Genomic DNA, 25,014 nt, shown 5'->3' with positions numbered 1-25,014 from the left:
ATAACTATCACTATATAAGAATCACTGTAATCAAATACACTCTAAATATACTCTAAAATTAAGCATTGTACATGAAAAGACACTAACAGATGTAGTATTTACCTGACTGCATTCTCATATCTCTATATTATTATTTTAAGAGGCCGTGAGAAGATCAATCATGCCACCACCAAAGGATGCAGAGATCGAGCAGGTTGCAAAGGTTTGGCTTTGGAATTCACGGGACCGTTCAGGTGGACGGAAGCATCGTCTCATGCAGTCTCTTCAAAAAAATAGTTAATTTATGATCTATGCTATATTAATGCATAAACAATATTCATTTTTGATATTATGATTAACTATATCTGTTCTATTTATGTAAAATACATGTGTCTATTTTCTCCTTCATTATTATTGCTGTGAGATAAAAAACTTAATGCAAAAACTAATGTTATATTCAATTAGAATTTTTTTTTACTGGTTTGATTGGGATGACATTTTGGTTCCAAGTCTACAAGCAAGAGGAATAAAATTAATAATAGAGATCAGGGGTGGGTTTCCTGAAAGCTTCGTAACGCTAAGAACTTCGTTAACTCGTACTTAAGATTGATCGTTAATTAAAGAGTGTTTCCCAAACCCGTGCGTAACTAAAGTACTACGTAAACTCACTCGCAGATTAACGAGTGCTCTGACCCAGTCGTTATTCTTAAAGAGCTTCTTTAGGGGATCTCTACTTGCAGTTCAGCACCTTAAACAACAGGGACCGTCAATTTTGAGGGAGAAAAATTATAATTTCCCTTGTTGAAGCAATTATATTTTGTTACTATTAATTATAACAAATTATATTATATATATATATATATATATATATATATATATATATATATATATATATATATATATAATTATTATAATAATTTATATTATATTATATTATATTATATTATATTATTTGACGTGTCTGCGGGTGCTCCGGTTTCCTCCCACAGTCCAAAGCTAATTGGATGTCGGATAAAAATTGCCCCTTAGGTGTGAGTGTGTGAGTGGATGTGTCTGTGTGTCTGTCTGCCCTGCGATGGATTGGCGGCCTGTCCAGGGTGTATTCTGCCTTCAGCCCGATCCCGGCTGGTATAGACTCCAGCCAGTGAGTGAATGAGTTATATTATATTATATTATATTATATTATATTATATTATATTATATTATATTATAATGCCAACTTTGTCTGTGGCTTGTAGTCTGACTGGGCATACTGGAATTGACCAATCAAACCCATAAATTATTAAAATCCAGATTCCTGTAGATGATGCTCACGGTCTAAGCAAAGCTGCAAAGTCACCAAGTCCGTGGATTCTGTAATCAGGCTGTTACTGTGGAATACACACTTATATACACGTCCCACCAGCCCGGGAATTACAGCACAATACAATATATTTCCATGCTATTGGGAAAATCCCTGGTACTGTAGGTCCGGTGCAGGGGACGCCTGCGGTTTCTTTAATCACACCTACACGTATTGTAAAGGGTATCAGTGAATGTGCAGGTAATATTTAATATTATTCTTTATTTAGATGCTTCTAACCAAGATTGTGGCCGTTCATCTGGGCAAACTCTGGGGTGTGTCAGCTCGCAAATATATAAATACCAGTCAGTTGACACGTCTCATTTAATGTTTTTTTTTTTTTACATTGTCGATTAATATTAAAACTATGAAAATAATTAATTGACGCATATGGAATTATCTAGTAAACAAAAAGGTGCATGGCCTTTACAATCCCCTGACCTAAACCCAACTGAGATGGTGATTTAGGATGAGCTGGAGCTTTACAGAGTGTGTGTGTGTGTGTGTGTGTGTGTGTGTGTGTGTATATATATATATATATATATACACACACACACCGGAACATACGTATATGTATTATTATATTATTTTTATATTATTAATAATTATAATAATAATAAATTAATATTATCAATATTACTATTAATAATATTAGTACAATATCTATTAATATAATATATATATATATATTAACAATAATAGTTTTAAAAAAGTAAAAAAAGTTAAATTTTTATTAAACATTTATATATAAACATATGACTTATTTATTTAGTCATATGTATCTTTAGGAGTATTTTATTAATGCCAAAGTACATCCTTTTGTAATTTAAATTTCAAAATATGTATAATATTGATGATTACAACACTTTTTTACATTTTTAGGGTGTAATACTGAATAAATACTGCATAATAATCGATATTTGTGGATCGATTGAGCGCGCTGTTTCGGGGGAGGAGTCAACAAAGATGTTCTTTAACCTCCTTTGTTAATTTTCACGTTGCGAAGCTCTTTGGGAAACACTCGCAGAACTGGCTCGTTCTTTACTCACGTCATTTGTTATTGGCTAAGGTTGACTGTTTTCGGGAAACCCACCCCAGAGGCTTTGTTCCAGTAGCAATAATAGTATCAGTTTATTATTCATCTACTACATCAGTCTAGTGCATTTAAGTATTTATTCAAGAATATGATTTGCTGTTTTTATTGATGTTTATATATATATTAATTTAAGTTGTATAATTCTTTGTTATTTTGTATTATGTTTGATATTTATATCATACTGTTTATTATAAATACTGTTTTTGCAAATGGAGATATTTATGCAGTACATGTTTATCTACATGCTAAAATATAAATTTGGGATTTATTATTAAGTAATTTACTTAAATAATGTTGTGTGTTGTTTATATTTCATACATGATACTTTGTAATAAATTAATTAATTTACTATACACTTTAAATTGTGTTATTTATTTAATTGTTTTACAGCCAGTTGCAAAAAATGTCAAAGTGCCAATAGCACAGCTTTAAATTTTCTTCCTTGAAAAGTGTTCTCTGTTCAATATTGCACAGTTCTAAAAATTTGGGGCCACAATTGGTTTTCCACTGAGGGCATGAGTCAGTGTGTGTGTGTGTGTGTGTGTGTGTGTGTGTGTGTGTGTGTGTGTGTGTGTGTGTTAGAGCTCTGCAAATCTCTGTTGGCCCAATGGGCCAATGCTTTGGTGTTGATTTTGCATAGAGGAGTAAATCTTCGCTGGCCAAATGTGGGCTGCCTGAAAAGGGCCCACGCCGTGGGGCCGACGCTATACTGGTGAGCAAATCTCCATTGGCCCAATGTGGGCTGCCTGAAATGGGCCGACGCCATGGTGCTGGTGCCGTCCCAATGAGCAAATCTCCGTTGGCCCAGAGTGGGCTGCCCATATGGGGGCGATACTGCACCGACGTGCAAGTCCCCAATGGTCCGATTTGGGCTGCCCATATGGGGCCGATGGCGTGGGGCCGATACCGCACCGATGTGCAAATCCCCAATGGCCCGATGTGGGCTGCCCATATGGGGCCGATGGCGTGGGGCCGATACCGCACCAACGTGCAAGTCCCCAATGGCCCGATGTGGGCTGCCCATATGGGGCCGATGGCGTGGGGCCGATACCGCACCGATGTGCAAATCCCCAATGGCCCGATGTGGGCTGCCCATACGGGGCCGATGTGTTGGCCCACATTGGGCCCTCATTGGCCCAGTGTGGGCATGTTTGCTGGGCGTGTTTGTATTAAAGGCAAGGTGATAGGCTAGTTTGTATGTGTATCAGATAATTAATGATGAAACAGGTGATGTCCCACTCTTGATACTTGTGTGGTCATCAGGTCCAAGTCAGTCAATCCAAAGGTATTGGGTTGTTTTCTAAAGTAAAGAGCAGGTTCAGTTTCAGGTGAGAAAATAAGGTGAAAATAAATGATGGGATTTCATTGCTCAGTGTGAGCAGATGCACCAAAAAATATATAAATATGTGTTTGAGTGCCCAACAGTTTTATCTTCTTGTCTGCTGATTAGATGTTGACACACATGCCCCAGTACACAATAGTTTGTGTGTCTGATTTGAATACAAACGATTCTATTTCTGCTTATATGAGACACATGCTCAAATTCATTGAGCTTTGTTGGGTGCTCAGCACCCCTAAACCTCTGATCCTAGAATCGTCTAGACTGTACTCTTAAGTGTCTTAAGCAAACATCCATAAATGCTGACATTCATAAAGTTTTTACATTGATAACAATTAATAAACAATTATGTAGGTTGATCTGTGTCTGTGTTCTCCTTTATGTTTAATAAATGGCACTGAACCGTTTGACTATTCGTGTGGTCGTATGTTTTTTAAGTAATCTCTGTCAAAGTTTCTTCACACAACTATAGTGGATGGAAATTACTTGTTTAGCTATTTTTTGCAAAAAAATAGTCTGTAATCTCATGCTGTAGCACTACACAAAACTCTTCTTCATTCCTGCAAATTCAGTTTCAGGACCTAACATCCCTTTATTTGCTCTGAAATCTCTAGATAAATCCTTTAACACAAGGCCTGTCTTTACGTAGATCTTCTGCTTACTCCAAGGCTACTTTATAAAAACACTCTAGTGGAATCAAAGTGTTTTTATCCTTGTCTATTTTTTTTTCTCCTGAATGAAATGAAGCAAAAGTGCGACTGCTCACATCACACAGGTAGATAAATACTCTGGGCCTCCGTCGAGACCTTCAAAAATATCCCGGGGCTCTGTGGGGGAAGATGGAGGATGATTGCCGACCCTGAGACCTTCGTACTGCGCTCAGCGGGCTGTTTTTAGGAGCGGGATATGAAAGAGAGAGTGGAGAGAAGGAAGGAGCCGAAGAAAAACGCTCAATTCATGAAGCTGACGTGAACCGAAAGCAGGAGCTTTAGGTAAGGTCAGAGGGCAGCGGCTCTGGGGGCCAAGCCAACGCCATCACCCACAGACTCCGCAGCGTGCGGCCGGGCTCCCTGCAGGAGCGTCTGAATCATTCCTTCTTACAGAGCGACCTGACGACGGCAGCCGCTAGCAGCCGAGAATGCCCCACATCCCCCCTCCTTGAATACAAGAGGCAAATGGTCTGCAGTCTGCCAGCAGGTGTTCTGCCCACACAACAGGATGTGTTGGAATAGATGTGGCTCTGTTAGCAGACGTGGGCTCTGGCTTATCAAGAGGAAAGCTGAAGGAGTGAGGAGAGTTTGTGGTCTTTGAAGCAACATGTTACAACATTCAAGCAGCCAAGCGCTATACAGTATGTGGACGAAAGTATTAAGACACTGGCTTATTTGTTTTTATTGAAATGAAGGATTTTAAAAAATAGTTTATGCTTCTCAGCTTTTTTTAACTTCTCAGCTCATCCCAAAAGTTGAATGGAGTCCCATCATTATTCCAGAACACAGTTCCTCTGCTTCCATTTTACAATTTGCAGTTAATTTGTATAAAAGCTAATATATTTGTAGGGTGACCATATTTTTATTTGGGTAAACCAGGACACCTGGCTAAACACCTAATTTTCATAATACATGTTTTTGAAGCTGTAAAGGATTAAGGTTGTGGGAGTAAAAAAGTGAGTAAAAAACATCCTAAATATGTTAGAAATGTTACAAATAAACAACTTCTGTTGCTTTTTAAATAGGCCGTCAGTTTTTTACAATAACTTATTTTTTACGTGAATTACATGAGTTTTTTCATTACTTGTGCAAAACAGCAAGCTGTTTCTCCGGAGAGGAAATTTATGTGGAGCTTTGATTTGGCGCCCCCTCTAGGCTGTAAACCCCCCCTTAAGAAGAGGGCTGCTCTCACTGACGCGACTCAGGGATTATATCACACGCAGCGCTGTGCGCAGTGCCCAAGTGCCTTTAATGGTCCAATGAAGGTAATTTAAAAAACAGGACATTTCCTCACTTTTTGAAAAAATCCTGGGTCACCCTATTATTGGTCACCCTAATATTTGTTTTTGTTTAGATTTTGCCTAGTGCTGGACAGTATACTGGTTCATATGGTGTACCGGAGGGGAATTTAGAACCAGTATGTATTTTTCTCATACCGCCATACCACTAGAGGCACTGCGAAGCATAGTGTAGAGCAGCACAGCAAAAAGAAGCATGCTGGGACAGCTCGCTAGCTAACGTTAGCTAGCTAGTTAGCATAACAAGCTAACAACACTGGAGTTGACAGTAGCTCAGCACTATGGAGCCTAAACACTGGTCCCTCTCTCCATCCTGCCTGAGAACAGCACCTTTTCCCACAGACGATCCCAGAAATGGTCCTGAGTACAGAATAATTTATCCAGCAAGTGACAATACTACCTAAAACTCAAGGATATGAGCTGAGCAGTAACTAAAGCCCTGTTTAAATATATGAATACTGTAGCTTGAAGGATAATTTTAATGCACACTGAACTGAATTTATTTGTTAACTGGAGAAAGAAGGGAATTGTGGCTGATTTTAATACTTCTAATGGTTTAAACTATAAAGTTGTGTTAAATTTGTTGGCCTTAATCTAATTTTAAGGTCTGTTGTTTACATTCTTCAGCTGGTTTTCTGCTAATGAAGTCTGATTTCTTCATATATTGTGTAACTTTTGTGGGACAAAAGTAAACCCAATAGTAAACAAAACACTAATTTAAAGTTTAATACACTGCAAAAAACTAAATCTTAGCAAGTGAAATGTTCTACATTTAAGGCAATAAATCTTATTTTCTTCTCTGATAAGACTTTTTGTCTTACTAAGCATTGTAAGTGTTAGATTATTTTGCTTATTTTAGGGATAATTATCTTAATCATTCTTACTTAGAATTTGTACCTTATTTTAAGTAATTTGAACTCAAAATTAGCACAATCAAGCAGCAATCAAGTTATTCTGATTCTTGTGTCCAAAAACAGTGACTTTTTTTTTTTGCTTGATTTAGGTGTTACTTTACTCATTTTGAGACTTTGCCATTGCTTTTTGTAATAAATCTTACTAAGAAAATTTTGCATACCCCATTGGTAGATTTTTTCACATAATATACATATATTTGTCTTAATTTGCATATATTTTGTCTAGTTTTTGCCAATGGATTTTTTTTGCAGTGTATGTACTCCTAAGAGTACAGTAAATCACGAACCTATATTAAAGCCCAGTCATACAAATAAATAAGTGAAATAAAATACTAAAAATACTGTGATATACTGTGAAACCGTCAGAATCTTGAAAATACATTGATATACATAAAAACACTAAATTTACCTTTGTAAAGTGTGCTGTGCTGCTATTATAATGGAGCTAATTACATTATAATTACATTGTTAAATTTTTTGTATAAGGTATAGCATTATTTTTAATGATCTATTGAAACTTTGTTTTTAAGTGAAATTAAATGTGTTTTGTATCTAATGGGTTTAAATATTAGTGATCCTAAAAAGCAAACTGGAAGAGAAGGCAGTTTGATCAGGCAGGCTGGCTGGTGGTCAACATGAAGCTGGACTCTCTGGTCATGGTGGCAAAGAAGACAAACTACTGGACATTATGGATGATGCTATTCATCACCCATCTATTAAAAGAAACAGAAAACATTTGCAAGAAAACCCAATGAAATAATAATAAAAAAGTTATTCATTTTAAATTTACGGTTCCATAAGAATAGGTTGTGTACACAGTTAATCTGATCAAAATAAATGAAAATAAGTACAGTGGCTGAAGCAAGTGTGGTGAATGTTCCTTCTCAAAGTACTTTTTTTGTGCAATAGGCGCCACCTAGAGAGTAGTATGTGTCAGTAGCAGTCTCTCTGTTTAAAGACAAATCAGTCTGGTTTAAAGCACAAACAAGGGACAAACGTGGGGTGACAAGTGACTTGTCACCTCCTACTAGGAACGCAGGGTTAATGATGGTGGATGTTTTCTTTAAATGGTTCTTCCCTATAATGCAAATTGGGTTTTAGAAAATATTTTAAAGATCCTTAAATATGGTTCTATACATGGTTATATGTGTATTTTACAGCATCATATTATACTGCGCACTATTAATGAATGTCTATTTTCCGGTATGTTTTCATACATAAGGCGAACTGGATTATAAGGCAAAAAGAGCTAGCACTTTACTGCTTTTTACAACCTGACTGGTTACTAGCTGGTGCTATATGTAAGGCTACATTCACTTTACCAGACAAAAAAGTGACTCAAATCAGAGTTTCTACATTAATATAACACAGATTTGATTGCTTTAGCACTGTGAAGACATGTAAATGACTATGAATAAGTGCACTGGTAAATCATGTGACTGTAGCACACCAATAAATGTAAATGCAAGGAATAGCCATATACTATTTACATACTATTTTTAAGAATATACAGAATTAAAATACTTTGTACACTTGCAGAGTGCAAAGAGTATCTGCAGTTGCTATATACTAAATGCACCAACACTAGTAACACCATAATATGTGCAAATAGTGTGATCTTACCATATACACATGTAAATAGCCTCTACCATAAATATCTGATTTGTGGCATGCAATAAAAATGTGAACAGCCAGACCGGATTTCATTTATACCAGTAACCGCGTACCAGTGCCTGATCTCCTTATTTATAAAATCTCTGTGAGAATAATTAAGATAATAGACAGTTACAGGTCAAATTCCATTGAGTGTCAAATACTGTCAAAAAATGTGAATTGATTAACGAGGCGATTAACAATACGGGAATGACAATATGGACCTGCTAAAAGTCTGGTTCTACACAAATCAAATTTAAAAAGGTAGCATTTTTTGTGCTTTAACACATACGTTTGATTATTAGCTGATAATAATTTTAAGTCTTAGAGAAAGCAGACCCAAAATGTGCAGTTCAAATGGTACCCAGAGGTGGAAACATCAAACCACTGTCATCTTGTCCCCACTACACGGGATTATGGTCACAAGACAGAATACTAAGGCCTGAGTCCTACATGCAGTCTTGACACTTCCCATTTCCCCCATTATGTTCCAGTGCAGAACAGTAAAGTGTAGCTCGGAACATGATGAATGTCCTGTTGATAACAGGAGATGGGAACTGGCCTTATGAAACAGATCATGTCCAAGATGGCTTGACAAACCCTTCCAAAGCAGACTCACATTCACCGTAATAAGTTACGGCCGGATGGTTCTTTCTGAAGGGCCAGTAGATTCTGAGATAGTTAAACATGTTTCTTTTTTATGAGAGCCAGAGAGATAGTATGAGTCTCAGAGAGACTGACTGCAGAGAAATGGAGTTTGGGAGATCAATTGACGAAAGAAAATAATGTTTTCCATCAAAGTTTTTTCTGATGTATTGTATTGTATTGTTTTTTTTTTAACATTACAGATGCTTTTTAAAAAAGAATTATTTTTTGCATATCCAGAGATTGGTATTAACTGTTAACTCTTGGGACATTTGTATTTTGTTTCAGTGCTCACTACTCAATTACATGTTTTATCATTTTATAACATAAATGTCCTGCAAAAGTAATTTATCTATATTTTTGGCATTTTTAATTTGTTAATATATTTTAATCTGACAGTTGTTCTTCACATTGTTTTAAAATTGTATTTAAAATATGTTACAACTTACACAATTCCTGAGTCTCAATCGGGGGTGTGACATCATTTTTTGGCGCTAGGCACAGTGATTGTCAAATTCTTGTTATATTTTCTTGCCAGTGCTTGTCCTGTTATGTTAATGTGCTTCGTCCTATCCTCTATGGCACATGTGTCAAACACAAGGCCCGCGGGCCAAATGTGGCCCGCCACGTCTTTTTATGTGGCCCGCGAGAGCTTGTAAGATCTTAGTGTCTATAATAAATAAGTCAGAAGCGTTCTTTGACCAAAAAATACATTTCCCACAATGCTTGTCGATTGTATTACCCGCAAAGTTACGGCTTACTGCCACTACACGGCAGTGTAGTCATTGATGTGGAAACCCTGCCGGAGGGAAGGTGTAACTTCGCGGGTGGAATTGAGACATATAAATGTTTATCCCATAATGTCCAGAAAAAGAGAAGTTGATGCAGACGGACGGCTGTGCTTCAAGGCGAAAGACCGGTATGCCTTTTGTGTTACGAAGAGTGTTACTGACCAAAATAAACGCTTTTTAGGAGAGATATAAGTTCTGTGTAAACATTTATAAGACAATAGCTGACAAAATCTGTTTTAATGACGTTAATAAACATCACTGTGACAGCGCTAGTCGCAGTTTCACCGCAGCAAAGTACGAGGACGTGAATCACTTATCTAACCAGCCTTTACTAATTTCTGCCCTCAATAACCCTTTCAATAACCTCCAATAGCCTTTAATAGTCTTCAGTAGCCTTCAACAGTCTAACCTTGCAGCCGTGGTGTGTCCACTAAACTCCGTAGTTATAAACATTCTGAGGTTAGCAGCGCGATAACTGACCTGTTTATAATGTATTCCCAGCAGTGACTCATGCTCTAAACGGCTGCTGTTAGCTGATTGGGCTGAAAGATGAACTGTAGAGAGCTGTATTATTCGGTTACAAAAATCTTTATTTCATACACAGAAGAACTTAAAATTTTTAAAAACGCTCCAGACTGGCTGAGCTGAGCCCTGTAGCCCGTGGCTGGGCTGTAGCTCTGACTCAGTAAAGACTGCGGACTTGTGGTGCTGCTGCTGCAGCTCCCACTAGTGGTTGGATGAGGAACTGCTAAATCTGAGGAAATGCTATGTTCTTAACAGCTCACAATTTTTGATTTTATATTTATTAAGCCTTATTTCAGTTAATAATTTCAAAGTTAATATAACTTGATGTCATTTCTATTCACTTGAATAGTTTGGTTCTTGATTGATGGAGTTTTTGGATTTCATGACATGACAAATTAAAAGGATTTATGTTAATAGAGCAACAAGCAAACATTTTTTCCATGCAACTGTAATATTTGATTGAATAAATAATATATTGAGAGTTATTTAACATTAAGGAGTAATTACATTCATTTACATATATTACATTTGGTTACATTTTATTACATTTATAAGTTACATCTGGCCCTCGGAGGACAGCCAATATGCCAATGTGGCCCTCGGCCAAAATGAGTTTGACACCCCTGCTCTATGGTTTATTTTCAGAACTGGAACGTTTCACAAATTTCTGCTGTAGATCTAAGCGTTATTCTCTGAACAAACAAAACCGGTTTCGCTATAGATTGCTAAAATAGGGACCTCTGTGTTTAAAACCTTCCTTTGTATTTTCTGTTCTTTTTCTTACTCTGTCTTTACTTCATTATGACAAACTTCACTGTGGAATTCACCTCCATTATTAGAATAACAGTGGCTGGTTGCCAAGGTAATTTAAAATAATTTCAGTGTCATAATTAGGTCATTTTAGGTTTCAACTGAGCTGAGCAAAAAGCTGTTAATTGGACACTGCTGACATAGTCAATACAATTTACCAAGTAAATGAAAGGTATAATAACTTCTGACCAAAATCTGTCGAAGTTTAAAAGACCATCTGACAGAATGGGCCTTATTTTAGCGATCTATAAATGCACCAGTCAATTGCACAACATGCAGCATATTTTAGGGCATGTAGGTGTGTCTTTGGTATTGTGACGGTGCAAAAATATGCCTTGCACAGCTTAAAACATAACATGTGTATTGTTGATGTATACGTTGGATTTGCACACTGATTTGCACAATGAAGCTCCTGCATGCCTAAGACAGGATTGTGCAGCTGACTGTTGACTGTTGTCAGGGTTTTAATTAGTCAGTGGCACACCTCTATCGGCATGATAGAAACACACCAGATATTTATCTAAACACAACGCAGTTTCAGCCTACCACACCCATCGGCGTAGATATATTTCTAAACTTCAACACTATTTTAACTGCGCAGGAACAAGATATAGACTGTTGATGGGGGTGTAAGACAGCAACGAGCATCGCAATGCCCCTTTGTGCACGGTGTACAATAGAGTCCAATATCTTTTAACCATCATTTATAAAACTTCTGTATTCTTGTGAGGAAAAGATAGAACACCCTTACATTTATTACTACCTAAAATGTGTAAAATTAAGATCAGATGCAGCACTTTAACAGCAAATGATTAGAACATGGTTGGAAAGGTATAGGAGGCTCTCTTATTTAAACCTCTGACATTAATTTGACTTGCTCTTGATTGTACAACAATGTGGTACTAGAAGTAGATGCTGTTATAATATTCTCCCCCCCCCCCCCCCCCCCATAAAAAAAAATATGTTTGCATGGGTGCAGAATCCAAGAGTATCTATGACTGCTTTTCCCTGATACATCATTGCACTTAGCCACTAGGGAGCGCCACAGTGTGAGTTTAAGGGATATTCAGGAGACACATTTCTGAATAACTTTTTTCTGACTTGAAGGAGTCTAACATGCTGTCAAAGCAACAGTATCCTTTGTCAGGGCATGCACTTTAGCATACATGGCGAACTCAGCTACTTGGCAGCTGTATATACAGTATAACCTTAAGTTCATCATACCCAATGCAAACTGTGGAGCAGAGAAGGTAAAAAAAAAAATGTAACACCATAAACCAGGGGTGTCAAACTCATTTTGGCCGAGGGCCACATTGGCATATTGGCTGTCCTCCGAGGGCCAGATGTAACTTATAAATGTAATAAAATGTAACCAAATGTAATATATGTAAATGAATGTAATTACTCCTTAATGTTAAATAACTCTCAATATATTATTTATTCAATCAAATATTACAGTTGCATGGAAAAAATGTTTGCTTGTTGCTCTATTAACATAAATCCTTTTAATTTGTCATGTCATGAAATCCAAAAACTCCATCAATCAAGAACCAAACTATTCAAGTGAATAGAAATGACATCAAGTTATATTAACTTTGAAATTATTAACTGAAATAAGGCTTAATAAATATAAAATCAAAAATTGTGAGCTGTTAAGAACATAGCATTTCCTCAGATTTAGCAGTTCCTCATCCAACCACTAGTGGGAGCTGCAGCAGCAGCACCACAAGTCCGCAGTCTTTACTGAGTCAGAGCTACAGCCCAGCCACGGGCTACAGGGCTCAGCTCAGCCAGTCTGGAGCGTTTTTAAAAATTTTAAGTTCTTCTGTGTATGAAATAAAGATTTTTGTAACCGAATAATACAGCTCTCTACAGTTCATCTTTCAGCCCAATCAGCTAACAGCAGCCGTTTAGAGCATGAGTCACTGCTGGGATTACATTATAAACAGGTCAGTTATCGCGCTGCTAACCTCAGAATGTTTATAACTACGGAGTTTAGTGGACACACCACGGCTGCAAGGTTAGACTGTTGAAGGCTACTGAAGACTATTAAAGGCTATTGGAGGTTATTGAAAGGGTTATTGAGGGCAGAAATTAGTAAAGGCTGGTTAGATAAGTTATTCATGTCCTCGTACTTTGCTGCGGTGAAACTGCGACTAGCGCTGTCACAGTGATGTTTATTAACGTCATTAAAACAGATTTTGTCAGCTATTGTCTTATAAATGTTTACACAGAACTTATATCTCTCCTAAAAAGCGTTTATTTTGGTCAGTAACACTCTTCGTAACACAAAAGGCATACCGGTCTTTCGCCTTGAAGCACAGCCGTCCGTCTGCATCAACTTCTCTTTTTCTGGACATTATGGGATAAACATTTATATGTCTCAATTCCACCCGCGAAGTTACACCTTCCCTCCGGCAGGGTTTCCACATCAATGACTACACTGCCGTGTAGTGGCAGTAAGCCATAACTTTGCGGGTAATACAATCGACAAGCATTGTGGGAAATGTATTTTTTGGTCAAAGAACGCTTCTGACTTATTTATTATAGACACTAAGATCTTACAAGCTCTCGCGGGCCACATAAAAAGACGTGGCGGGCCACATTTGGCCCGCGGGCCTTGTGTTTGACACATGTGCCATAAACCCTGTACATTTGCACACACATGACATTTCAGGTATTCACTCTTAGAACTGCAGTTATATCTCAATTAGCATCAGTTTCATAGACCCTATAATAGAACCAAGTGTGACAAAATATTATCAGATTTTTCCAATCAGTAAGCAACAATTAACATATTGCTTAATGTTGACTATGGATAAAGGCCAATGTATACAAACATTATCAAGTAATTTTGAAGCTATTCTATTGACACTTTTATTATTAAATAATAGCAGAATGTCCTGTCCTAATATGCAAGACAGATAGGTCTGACTGCAAGTGCTTCAAATGCATTGTAACCCTTGTTCTCTGCCAATTGTGTAGGCTTTTTATTTAAATGGAGGAAGGAAAGAAAGGTAGATTGAGATCAATAAAGGCAACACTGAGACTCCAGACAGCACAGTTTCAGTGAATAAAGCTGCTCAATAGGACTGTTTGTAGATCTTTCCCAGCCGTTCAGAATATCATCATAGAGCCTTTCATCCCACACCAAGTGAGGAGTTCATCTAAATTTCTATGAAAGTAAAATTACAGAAGAAATATGAATAAAGAATAATGTTCAATCAACTTTCGAATTCCCCTGCTTTACATAAAAATGAAGCTTTTACAATTTCCAGTTTAAGTCCATCAAAAGAAATAGCCATAGTGAATTGAAATAAAATAAAACAAATAATAAAAAAATCCTACATCCAGCCCAGTCCATTCCCTTCACCCATATTCTAACTCATCCACTCACTCACCTCATTGGCATTACATACACCCTCCAGGCTCATTTCAGACCCACAGAACCATTAGAAAGTTTAGACACACATTAGCTAGCTGGTTACTCAGCAATGCTGCATCAGCAGCAGTTTAAAAAGAGATGGTGGCTTACTTCACATGTGTCAGAGGAGGCACGTGCTAGTCTTAACCATCCAGTGATGGTTGATATACAGCTGAGTACCATCTGAATGGGTGGGACAATTGGCCTAGCTAAATTGGGAGAAAATTTGAAAAAAAAAAAAAAAAAAAAAGGTGCAAGGTGTGGAAATGTGTAAAGAATGTTTGTGGGGTGTAATGTAGCAATTAGCATCATGCGCCTTGCTCAGGGTGTAAGATAGGGCCCTATGTGTTATTTATTTGTGTTTATTCCAATGTTGGTTGATAATAAAAGGTTACTATCAAAATAAACAGTTTTAAATATAATTTCCTATATTCATATACAGCTCTGGAAAAAAATAAGAAACCACTTTAGTTTTTGAATCAGTTTCTCTGATTTAGCTATTTATAGATATATGTTTGTGTTAAAGTAACATTGTTTTATTCTATAAACTACGGACAACATTTCTCCCAAATTCCATATACAAATATTGTAATTTAGAGCATTAATTTGCAGAAAATGAGAAATGGCTGAAGTAACAAAAAAGATGCATAGCTCTAAGACCTCAAAGAATGCAAAAAAAAAAAAACAAACAAAAAAAGTTCACATTTCTAAAGTTTTAAGAGTTCAGAAATCAATATTTGGTGGAATAACCCTGGTTTTTAATTTCCATGCATCTTGGCATGTTCTCCTCCACCAATCTTACACACTGCTTTTGGAGAACTGCAAAGGAAATCAAGCTTGGTTTGGTGGCTTGTGATCATCCATCTTCCTCTTGAATATACCAGAGGTTTTCAATTTGGTAAAATAAAAAAAAACTTAATTTTTTAAGTGATCTCTTATTTTTTTGCAGAGCTGTATTTTACGCACAATTTCATTTTTTAAATTTATACATTTTATTACATATTATATATAACATACATATTATATTATTTAAAACACTGAATATGCAGATAGTTAGCTTGCATATTTAAAAATGAAGCTGAATATAGAAAAGGGAGTGGGTTTGAAACTTTGTGAAGGATGTACACATACTTCAGCCTTGTTTTCCATGTTATGCAGCAGCCTTTAAAGTGATTTAATAGTTATCCACACTATTTTAACTAGTCAGGTCACTTTATTAGAGTTTTTTTTAAACACAGGCTGGGCTGAAAGGGACGTCTTTCCTCTTTTTCAATACAGAGAACTGAACCCTGTGTAAAACATCTTCACTGACGGAAATCCTGAGCAGTGAACGAAAGAGGAACCCGTCACTGGCTGCAGGCTGCGGGCTCCTCCAACATCTAGCTCTCTCTCTCCGCGCCTCTCGCTTCTTCTTGGCTTTGTTTGTGAGCGTCTCTCGCTCGGTCACCTTGTGATGATGTGGAGCCTGGGCTGTCTCCACCCCGCCTCTCCAGCCAGCTGATGCGCGCCCTCTCCATGTCTACACGGAGGGAGAGAGAGGAGCTGAGGAAGGGGGGAAACAAAACAGGCGAGACTGTGCGGGGGGCGAGCGCAGTGAAACATCCATGGGTGGCTGTGTGGGCAGTCACCATGATTCTTCGGGCAGTTTAAACGAGAACTCGGACGGAACCGGAGGTAGGAAGCAAGTTCCACATGTACGCGGGGCGAGCGGCGCGCATATTTGTGTGTATATAGGTTATATCGCTGTATATTTTGAGGCGTACGTGTGGTTCCCCTTTTTCCTGCTCGCTGCTGCCGCTGCAGCTGCCTCTGTGTTCCCCCTGTGTTCGCCTCCTGCGCGCGTGCACTGGAGGCAGAGGCGCTCGTGCTTTAACCGTTTCTGTTTCTGTTTAAAAACAAACAGCCCAAACAATAACGTTTAAATGCGCTGTGGAGATAAAAAAAAAAAACACAACGCGCTCGCGACTCCTCTCTCTTCTTCGTCTCATGCTAGCTCGCTTTAACCTAGCTGCTTTAAAAATAACGTGCACGCAAACGCTGTTCACTACCAGCTAGCTAGCAGCCAGCTAGCGTTTTTTTTTTTTCTTTTAAAATGTGGGTCACACTCACTGAGGGTTTTCGCACCGGAATGCAGAACATGCCGGGGCTCTTCTCTCCATCTGCAGCAGTTGTATCTAACCTAGCTAGTTAGCTAACTAGCTATGTGCTACACAGGCCATGGTCCAGGCTCATATCTGTCTATCTAGTTAGTTAGCCAGTTAGTTAAGGTGGTGTGTTTAAAAAAAACACACACCAACACACAGCAGCTGAGCTAGTTAGCTAGCTAACCTTGATGAATGTTTTGGTTGGTGTGTTAGCTAGTTAACTTAGGCTGTCAACTAACTAGGTAAGCTAGCTTGCCAGTAGGAAAGCTAAGATGGCCAACTAGCTAATACAACTTTGTGAACTAGTCCTAGGTATCTTCAAATTCACTTTACTCCATTTTATTTTGCAGAGATACCCTTTGTAAATTTGTGGAATGGTGTGACATGAACCACCTTAATCTAAATGTGTCAAAAGCCCTATCTGGACAGGATTAGTTATTTAGGTGTCCTGGAGTATTTTTTTCTTTTATGGGGGGGGGGGGGTCCTCTGTGATTTTATTCTCGTCCAGAAGGACCATGTACATGTTTTTCTCAGATGTCTTCTGAGAAAATTACAGGCAGAATACCTACTGTTTTTCGCTGAACTCTGTGGTCCCATCCGGACTCACATCTCTGAGCTCCATCACCTCGCGTTTAATAAAATAGCAATTTTTTCCACTGCTACACACTGTAATTACACTTTGGGCGAGAACCATGTAAACACAACAGCGAGTGGAAATGGAGGCGTTACTAAACCAATTCCTCATGTGACAACATGATGTCGATGTCATGTAACGAAGAAAGCAAAAAAAAAAACTTAACTCACTGGTCATCCAGTTTTTTCGATTGCAGTCCGGATGCAAGAGTTTTATCACTGTGTAGAAGTGTGAAATATTTGTCCCCCTGAGAAACTAATCCTATCCGCATAGGTCTTTTGACCCTAAAAAAATTGGGAATCACTGTCCACTGGATATTCATAACAGCACTATATCTTAGTTAAACTCTTATAAATATCTGTGTGTCTACATTGAGAGTACATTAGAGTGGTCGACCCATGTGGAGCTGACTGCAGAAGAGACTGTAATTTTTGAGGAAACTAAGAAGCTTTGGTGTGGAACAGAAAATGATGACCCTGTTTTACCAGTCCATATTAGAGCATTTTTAAGGTATGGCATCTTTGTCTGGTTTTGTAATCTTTTAACACAGCTAAAAAATAAATAAGCTAGTGTTATCAGAACTGCTTGGGTCTGTTTTTAGGTTAGCAAAACGAATTACTTCTGATCCTTACCATGTTCTTTTCCCAGAGTATCAGCTTCTCCCTTCAGAAGGGGGATTCAGAGTGCCAAGGTGTAGGTTAGTTGGGTACAGGAATTCCTTTGTCCCTGCACCTATCACATTTCTTAGTTCTAACAGATGTGTGCGTAATTTATTTACTTGTTAATTTTTTAATTGTCTTTTTCTGTTCATTGTATTGTTTTGTACTGTATCATGTCCGTGGAAAGGCGTAAGTGATTGTATTGTAAACATTACGGGATGCAATCTTGGGCAGCCCAAGAAAAAAAATCCCATGGATTGACAAAGTAAAGTAAAGGAAAAGTTCATTTGTATTGCCAATGTGTTAACCTACAGTTCTATAGTACAGATATGAATCAAGTAAAACAAATAAATCTTTTGATGTATATAAAAAAAATAAACAACCTGTGTAATGTGTACGTATTTAAATGTCTATATTTCTTCATTTGCCATACATTTCTATATAGTGAAGAATTCTGTTTTCTAGGACCTTCCTGTTTTTTTTTTTGCCACAAAATGGCACAAAAACAAAACAAAACAATAAGTGCAATGGCAGAATAACTGATGTAGAGCAAAAACTAAATTATTTTAGGTCAGAATTGTTCACAGCAGCAATGACACTTTAGTGGATTCTTTCTACCTCACCATTAGCCTTTTAATGCACTTATGCCCTGACATGTTGTATAAGTAACAATTAAACATCATAACAAGTCGAATTAACAGATCTGAAACATACAGATATAAAGAAAAGGATAAAAAACAATTTAGGAAATTTTAAAGTTACATAATGTATATTTAAATTCTTTTTCTTTCCTTGACAATCACTTGAATTGCAGCCACCAGTAGGCTGCTGTATTACTCAGGCTACTCACTTATAGCCAGAAGTCAATATATAAATCAATATTTGGGTGGCTCGACCAATATCAGCTTCCTTTCCGTTTGTATATTTTCAAGTTATTGACCTTTTTGTGTCTTGTTCTTTTGCATCATTTGTATTTGCCTAGTCTGTCTCTCTAAAATTATTTTTTTAAGGAATCTACAAAAACTGCTTTATCTGCTTATCAGACCAATACCAAATTGTGCATTATCACACAACACTAATGTTTACTACCTTGTCTGGCTGTCTCTGTTCATGCTTAGGCTTCAGAAGCATTTCAGTAAGTAAATCCTGTCCTGTTTTATATTGAAATGGATTTTAGGTTGGAAACTTTTATTAGCCTCGGAAACAAAGGCTTTTCTTTTGCTGTGTCTTTCTTTTTCACGTTCTCTATCTCTTGTTAGCTTTAGCTGCCCCACACCCAGGGTTTCCGGTGTTTGCTGCTATTACAGATGTTGCTAAATGCAGTGAGCTAGCAGAAGTTGTGCTTTTGATTTTTGGGGGATGGGCCGGCAGGACACAAAGAGACAGCATGGATGGTTGCTTGAGTGTATGAAGGTATGTCTGCCTGCACATCATGTTGCACCAGACGCAGCTTTCCTATAAAACGTCTTTCTACTGGTACATTGCGAATACATAGTAGATTTATTTATCTCACACAGGGTCCATCTTGGTTCAAACCGTCACATAACATCTGGAATGCTTTACCTGTGAGCAGACTCGTGCCAGTGTTCAGTAATAAGGTGTTCTGCAATTCTGAGTGCACACAGTGTTGTTTGAAACACCAGCTGCTGTTTCACCAGATTGTTGGCTTGATGTTTGCCCTGTCACGATAATTACGCTACCAAATTATTGTACATATATATGGACAAGATCTCAATAATTTTTACTGACCTTGATATTGTCCATTATTACTATTTTTTAACAAGGATAGCCCATTAGTGTGAACTGGTTGGTGGTTGACTGTAAAAACAATGATTTTATTTGATTAATGTTGTATTTATTTTACACATTATTTTAAAGTTTGTAGTCTATGCATCTTTGGTTAGCCTGACTGAAATCTAATTGCTGTGTGGGATTGAATATGCAAACACGGTGGTTGTGTGGCAGTTGTTAATGGTGTTTGGCATTGTACTGGGGGAGTCTTACCCCTGGTCACTTAATGCATACTGAGTATCAATTTATATCTTAGTAAGCCTTATGTGTCTTTGGTACATTTAAGTAATACTTAGACAGTACTCGTGCAATGTCTTCTAAATTTAGTGTTTTGTTTAAAACACTATCATGATGACAATAATGTAATAATAGATATTGATAAAAGGTTATTGTGATAAATACAATTTCTGTAAGACCATGCCTCCCTCCTATTATCATATTATGTCATTTTTCTGTAATTTTTGTCCCACAACAGATGGCATAAAAATTGCATCCTGAATTTTGCAACAAAAAATAAAAATAAATAATAAACATGAAAATGTAGGACTTTTGCAACTCAACCGTTATGACAAGTTTGACTTGTTTTTTAGCATGAAACAGTTTTGGTGATGAAAACCTGAAAACCCAGCTGTGTTGACACATAACACTGTACAAGAGATGTGTAAACGTTGTGTTGATGAAATCCAGTTCAAGTACTCCAGTTTTAGAGTGTGTACAATCTTAATGACATCCAGTACTGTTCCTCTTACTGCTCCTCTAACAGCTTCAAGAAAAAAAAAAAAAACTTGCTTCCCAAAGGAATGGTAATTAGGCCTAGTATGTCACCGGGGATTGCAGGTGTTTTGGAAAGGTAACACCACTATGACAAGTTCCAGGGAAAATGCACTAGCACGAGGTGCATTAGATATTCAGAGTGGAATAGAATAGCAAAGAGTAGTAGTTTGCTGACTATTCAGATCGCAAGCCTGAGCTGAACTGAGCATAAACAAAATATTGCTAAAAAGGTCAGAAGTTATGAATGTTGAAATGTTTTTGTTATTGAATTATGTGACAATCCGTGTTAAGTTGCTAATGCTAATTACACCATAATTGAGAGCTGTAGGCTACCTTCTGTTTTATACAATATTTTTAATATTAAGGACCTTTTAGAGTATAGGTACCTACAGTATAGGTAGTAGGAGTTTGTACTTACAAACACAGCTGTTAAAGTTTCTTTACCAAATCCAATGTTTAGGTTGTTGAGCAAAACATAATTGTGAATCTGAATCTGATATATATTCTATACAATTGTGATCTGGCTGTGCAGACTGTGTTGCATTATTGCATATTGGATATGTATTGTATTTCACTTCCACAAAAAAACTAAAAAACTCTCAGATCAATTGTTCCTGTTTACACTATTACATAGGTATCATATCTATGTTGCATATTACTAAAAAATATTGAATTTGTACCACTTTTACCTGCTCAAGTTACATCTGGTGACTTTATCAAGTTTGTGTATCAGGACTATATCTAAATAAGGCCAAAATGCACAAAAAATGTGAGTACAAATGCACCGAATAGACATTTCACAAATACTGTATCTGATTGTTTAAAATTCTTCATGAGGTGATCTGAGACACCTTTGAGTCACTTGTTATATATGTGCTCTCACACCTCTTTTGGTTGATATGGACTTTCTGACTTTTCAGTTTGGTTCCAAGCCAACGAAGCAGTTAAGAAAGGGGCTGCGAACGACGGTCCGGACCAAAGAACCAGAGTTTTATCCAGCCAAAAGAGTTGTTCTCTGCAAGTGGACCAGAGACCATGTTTCAATAGATCCAGGCAGTGTGCAAACACTTTTTTAGACCAATTACAGGAAGTTGTGGGCAGTCTTTAAACAAACCAGGGCAGGATGGATGCAAACGTTGAGACAGAATTCATGCTAATACAACATTCTACAAACCAGTGAATATGAAGTATAGTGAGATGCAGCCCACTCAGCTACTGATGACATGATGTAGAAAAAGTCCTTTAGTCCCTTCAAGACACCCTAGGACACATTCAGCAAACAAAACTCCTCCCAGTGCAGGTCAGACTCCTCCCCGTGCAGTATGTATTGCTGAGTTAATCAGTCCAAACAGTTGTTTTTTCCATCAGCAAGTTTGTAGAAATGCAAAACTGCGTATAAAATTTCCAATTTCTAAGGAGTAACAATATTTTAGTACAAAATAGAAAGAGGCTGAACTTAAACAACTGGTTGCTGCATAAAATGTGCATGTGATTACTAATTTTACTTTTAATGTGGTCAAATCTTCTCAGGATTCGGTCCAGATATGAAATTCATGAACTGACAAGGTGTAAATGGGATCATATGCAGTGTTCAAAAGGTGTCAGAAACTGGAAAATGCTGTTTGTCCACTTGTAAATGGCACTCGACCAGCCTTTGCTTAGCTGACTAATGTCAATTTATTGTAGTAAAAAATAATAATGATACTCAGTATTTTTTGACAATTCTGTCATTGTTTTGGAATTTCCTGCAGACCACCATTCATGATGCTTAGTGGGCAGATCTTCTGACAGGCACCTAAATGGAGTGAAGTTGTAATTACTAGTTACCCAGTCGTATATAATACCTTTTAATGAGCACATGAACACAGCAAAGATGTATCATTTTCTGAGTAGTGCTTGTAAGTTTTACATTGTACCTCTCCAAGTGCATCCTTAATCACTCCGGCCTGGTACTGGTTGATGTTTTGGGGTGTGCATGAGGCGAAATCTGAGCCCGTTGTCCGTTCTGCATTATGCAGTGCTCGACTTCTGCAAGCAGACAGGCTCTTCGGTCCCAGTGCCAGACTCAGGCCGAGTCGTCATGGAGATGAACGGGGAGCTTTTATCTCTTTGTAATGGAGGTGACGTTTTGTCCCATGATTGTTTTAAGACGGCATCTTAGAAACAGTTATTTTGCTGTTCACCCCATAATAAAGCTTCTTGATTGGTAGAACACTAAGTTGACAGTGGCTTACTCATCACTGATCACAGTTCAGCTGCATTAAGGAGATGTTACACAGAGAGAAATGTAAAAAGTTATTCTAAAGTTAATGGATGTAAAAACACTTTGTATGGAAGTCAGAAGAACTACGGAGGTTATGCACATGACATAACAGTTGGCAGCAGTCCCTGTGGTCATGCCTACTCAGTGGCAAAAAGACAGACTGAGTGGCAGTGTTAGAGTTTAGTGTGAATACTGTGAAAACACAAAAAAAACAGATTCAAAAAATGTTGGAGCTATTCTTTTGCCGAAATCCAAAGAAGTGAGAAGCCAATGAACCAGCTTAAATCCAGGCTATCAAAACATGTATGCTTTTAGGCTCGACTTCATGTGTTTTTTCCTGGTGTTTAAATCAGGTAGATGAAAATGTCAGGAACCTAGTGCTGTCAATGTTAGGGTGCTAACACATGCAATTAATCTAGAAACGTATTTTTTTACACAAATCGATCACATTATCAAGTTTACAGATCTACTAGCAATTTAATTTAGCATCTTAAATACACCGTCACGACTGTCGAGTTCATACGGTAGCTCAACAATTTTTTTTATTTATGCTGAAATATGGATTACATCTCATAACTAACAAAAACGTCCTTAAGACGTCTTAAGAAGTATGAAGAACCATTGCAATTAATTGCTAAAAAAAAATAAAAAAATTAGGCTTATCAAAAATGTATCAAAACCACGAAATAAATAATATTAATAGTAATTATAATAAAGTAAATTTAATAATAATAATAATAATAATTACCCATCATATGTATTTTCCATTAAATGCCAAAAATCCAGTATTTTACCAAATGTTTTCTTTAACGTTTTTGGCTAATATAGTTTTGTACATTGTAATGTCTTTCTGTGGTGATGGATGAGAAGGAGCTGTTAATGTATTCGATAATAAATAGTATTCGATATAATAAATAATCTATTCTCCATTAAATCTTGTCAGATGGTTATTTTTAATCTAAACGCGTCATCCATCACGTGGTGCTGGTTGGAATGTGATGTCATTGCATACCCTCTGTAATCAGTGACGCTATTGTATTCAATCTTTTAAAATCTTTTTAATTTTCCTGGCATATTTTATTATTATAAGGCAACACAAGACGTTTATCTTAATGATAGATTTGTCCAGGATAAGATCTTATACACCTACTGAGCACTGTACTAAGAGCACACTGTACACTAGGTTGGGCCTCCCCTTGCTCTCAGAACAGCCATGCTTCCAGAAAATGTTGGAAACATTCCTTAAGATTCTGATCTGTGTTGACATGATCACATGACGCAATTCCTGCAGATGTTGAGATGATTGCATGACGCCATTCCTGCAGAATCTTGCATTCTGCTGCATTTCAAAGGTGTTCTATTGGATTTAGAACATTGTACTTGTTGCCTTGTTCAAGAAAGCAGCTTTATTCAGCCTTTGCTTTGTGATGCACATGGTGCATCCACATACTGGAGATGGCCATTAGAAGATCGTTAGAGGGTCAGTTGTAGCAGTTGTAGCAGTTGTGGCCAGGAAGGGATGCAGTTATACTCAAATAGGCTGTGGCATTCAAGCAATAATTGATTTGAGATGAATGCGCCCAATGATGGCCATGAGAATACTCTCAAAGCAATTACACCAATACCTGAATTATGAGAAGGTTAAACTTTGATTCATATTTACACACAGAGCACTTTATTACAGATAGAATGACGATTTAGTTTACCTATTGTCACAGTGAAGCATAAAATATAGCTTTGCCTGTTGAAATGCAGAAAGATTCCTCATAATTGCTGTAATTATAGGCATTTACCTTGCTAACTGTCTTTAGTCAGTGTATTGTGTTATTATTGTCATTTACTAAGGAGTTTAATCCCAAGACAATTTGATTCACAGGTCTGTAATTATTGATTTGATTTAAGCCCCAGAGAATATATCATCACTGTCCAATGAAAAAACAGTTTCTCCAGGCTTGTTGATTTTTAGTTTACTACAAAATTTGAACAAACAAAATTACCCTTACACTGTATCAAAATTAGGAGGTTAGGAAGGTTTTATCTCTTTTCTGTAAAGCTCCTTTTTTTGGAGATACTTGTTTTGTATCGGACAGCGTCAGTAACGATATGTAAAACGATGTCTTTAGTATCTCTATACTTTAGAGGGAGGACAAAAATGCCTTTATTTTACAGGGAACACATTTAACTACATTTACAAAGGCTTATTACTACATTAAGTAAACCAA

The 25,014-nt window shown here is 37.2% G+C and overlaps 1 protein-coding gene across 1 annotated transcript in view; it reads left to right on the top strand.

The window, feature by feature from the left end:
* The first annotated feature begins 15,864 nt into the window (after window positions 1–15,864).
* ubtd2 (ubiquitin domain containing 2) overlaps window positions 15,865–25,014 on the top strand; it is a 49,408-nt gene continuing 40,258 nt past the window's right edge. The window contains exon 1 of the mRNA XM_022676247.2: window positions 15,865–16,200. Coding sequence (XP_022531968.2) covers window positions 16,131–16,200 — 70 coding nt within the window. The 5' untranslated portion in view covers window positions 15,865–16,130. The remainder of the gene's footprint in view (window positions 16,201–25,014) is intronic.

This window comes from Astyanax mexicanus, chromosome 17 (genome assembly GCF_023375975.1).
Source record: "Astyanax mexicanus isolate ESR-SI-001 chromosome 17, AstMex3_surface, whole genome shotgun sequence".
Classification (NCBI taxonomy): Eukaryota; Metazoa; Chordata; class Actinopteri; order Characiformes; family Acestrorhamphidae; genus Astyanax; species Astyanax mexicanus.
This window is presented reverse-complemented; position numbering and strand designations above follow the sequence as displayed.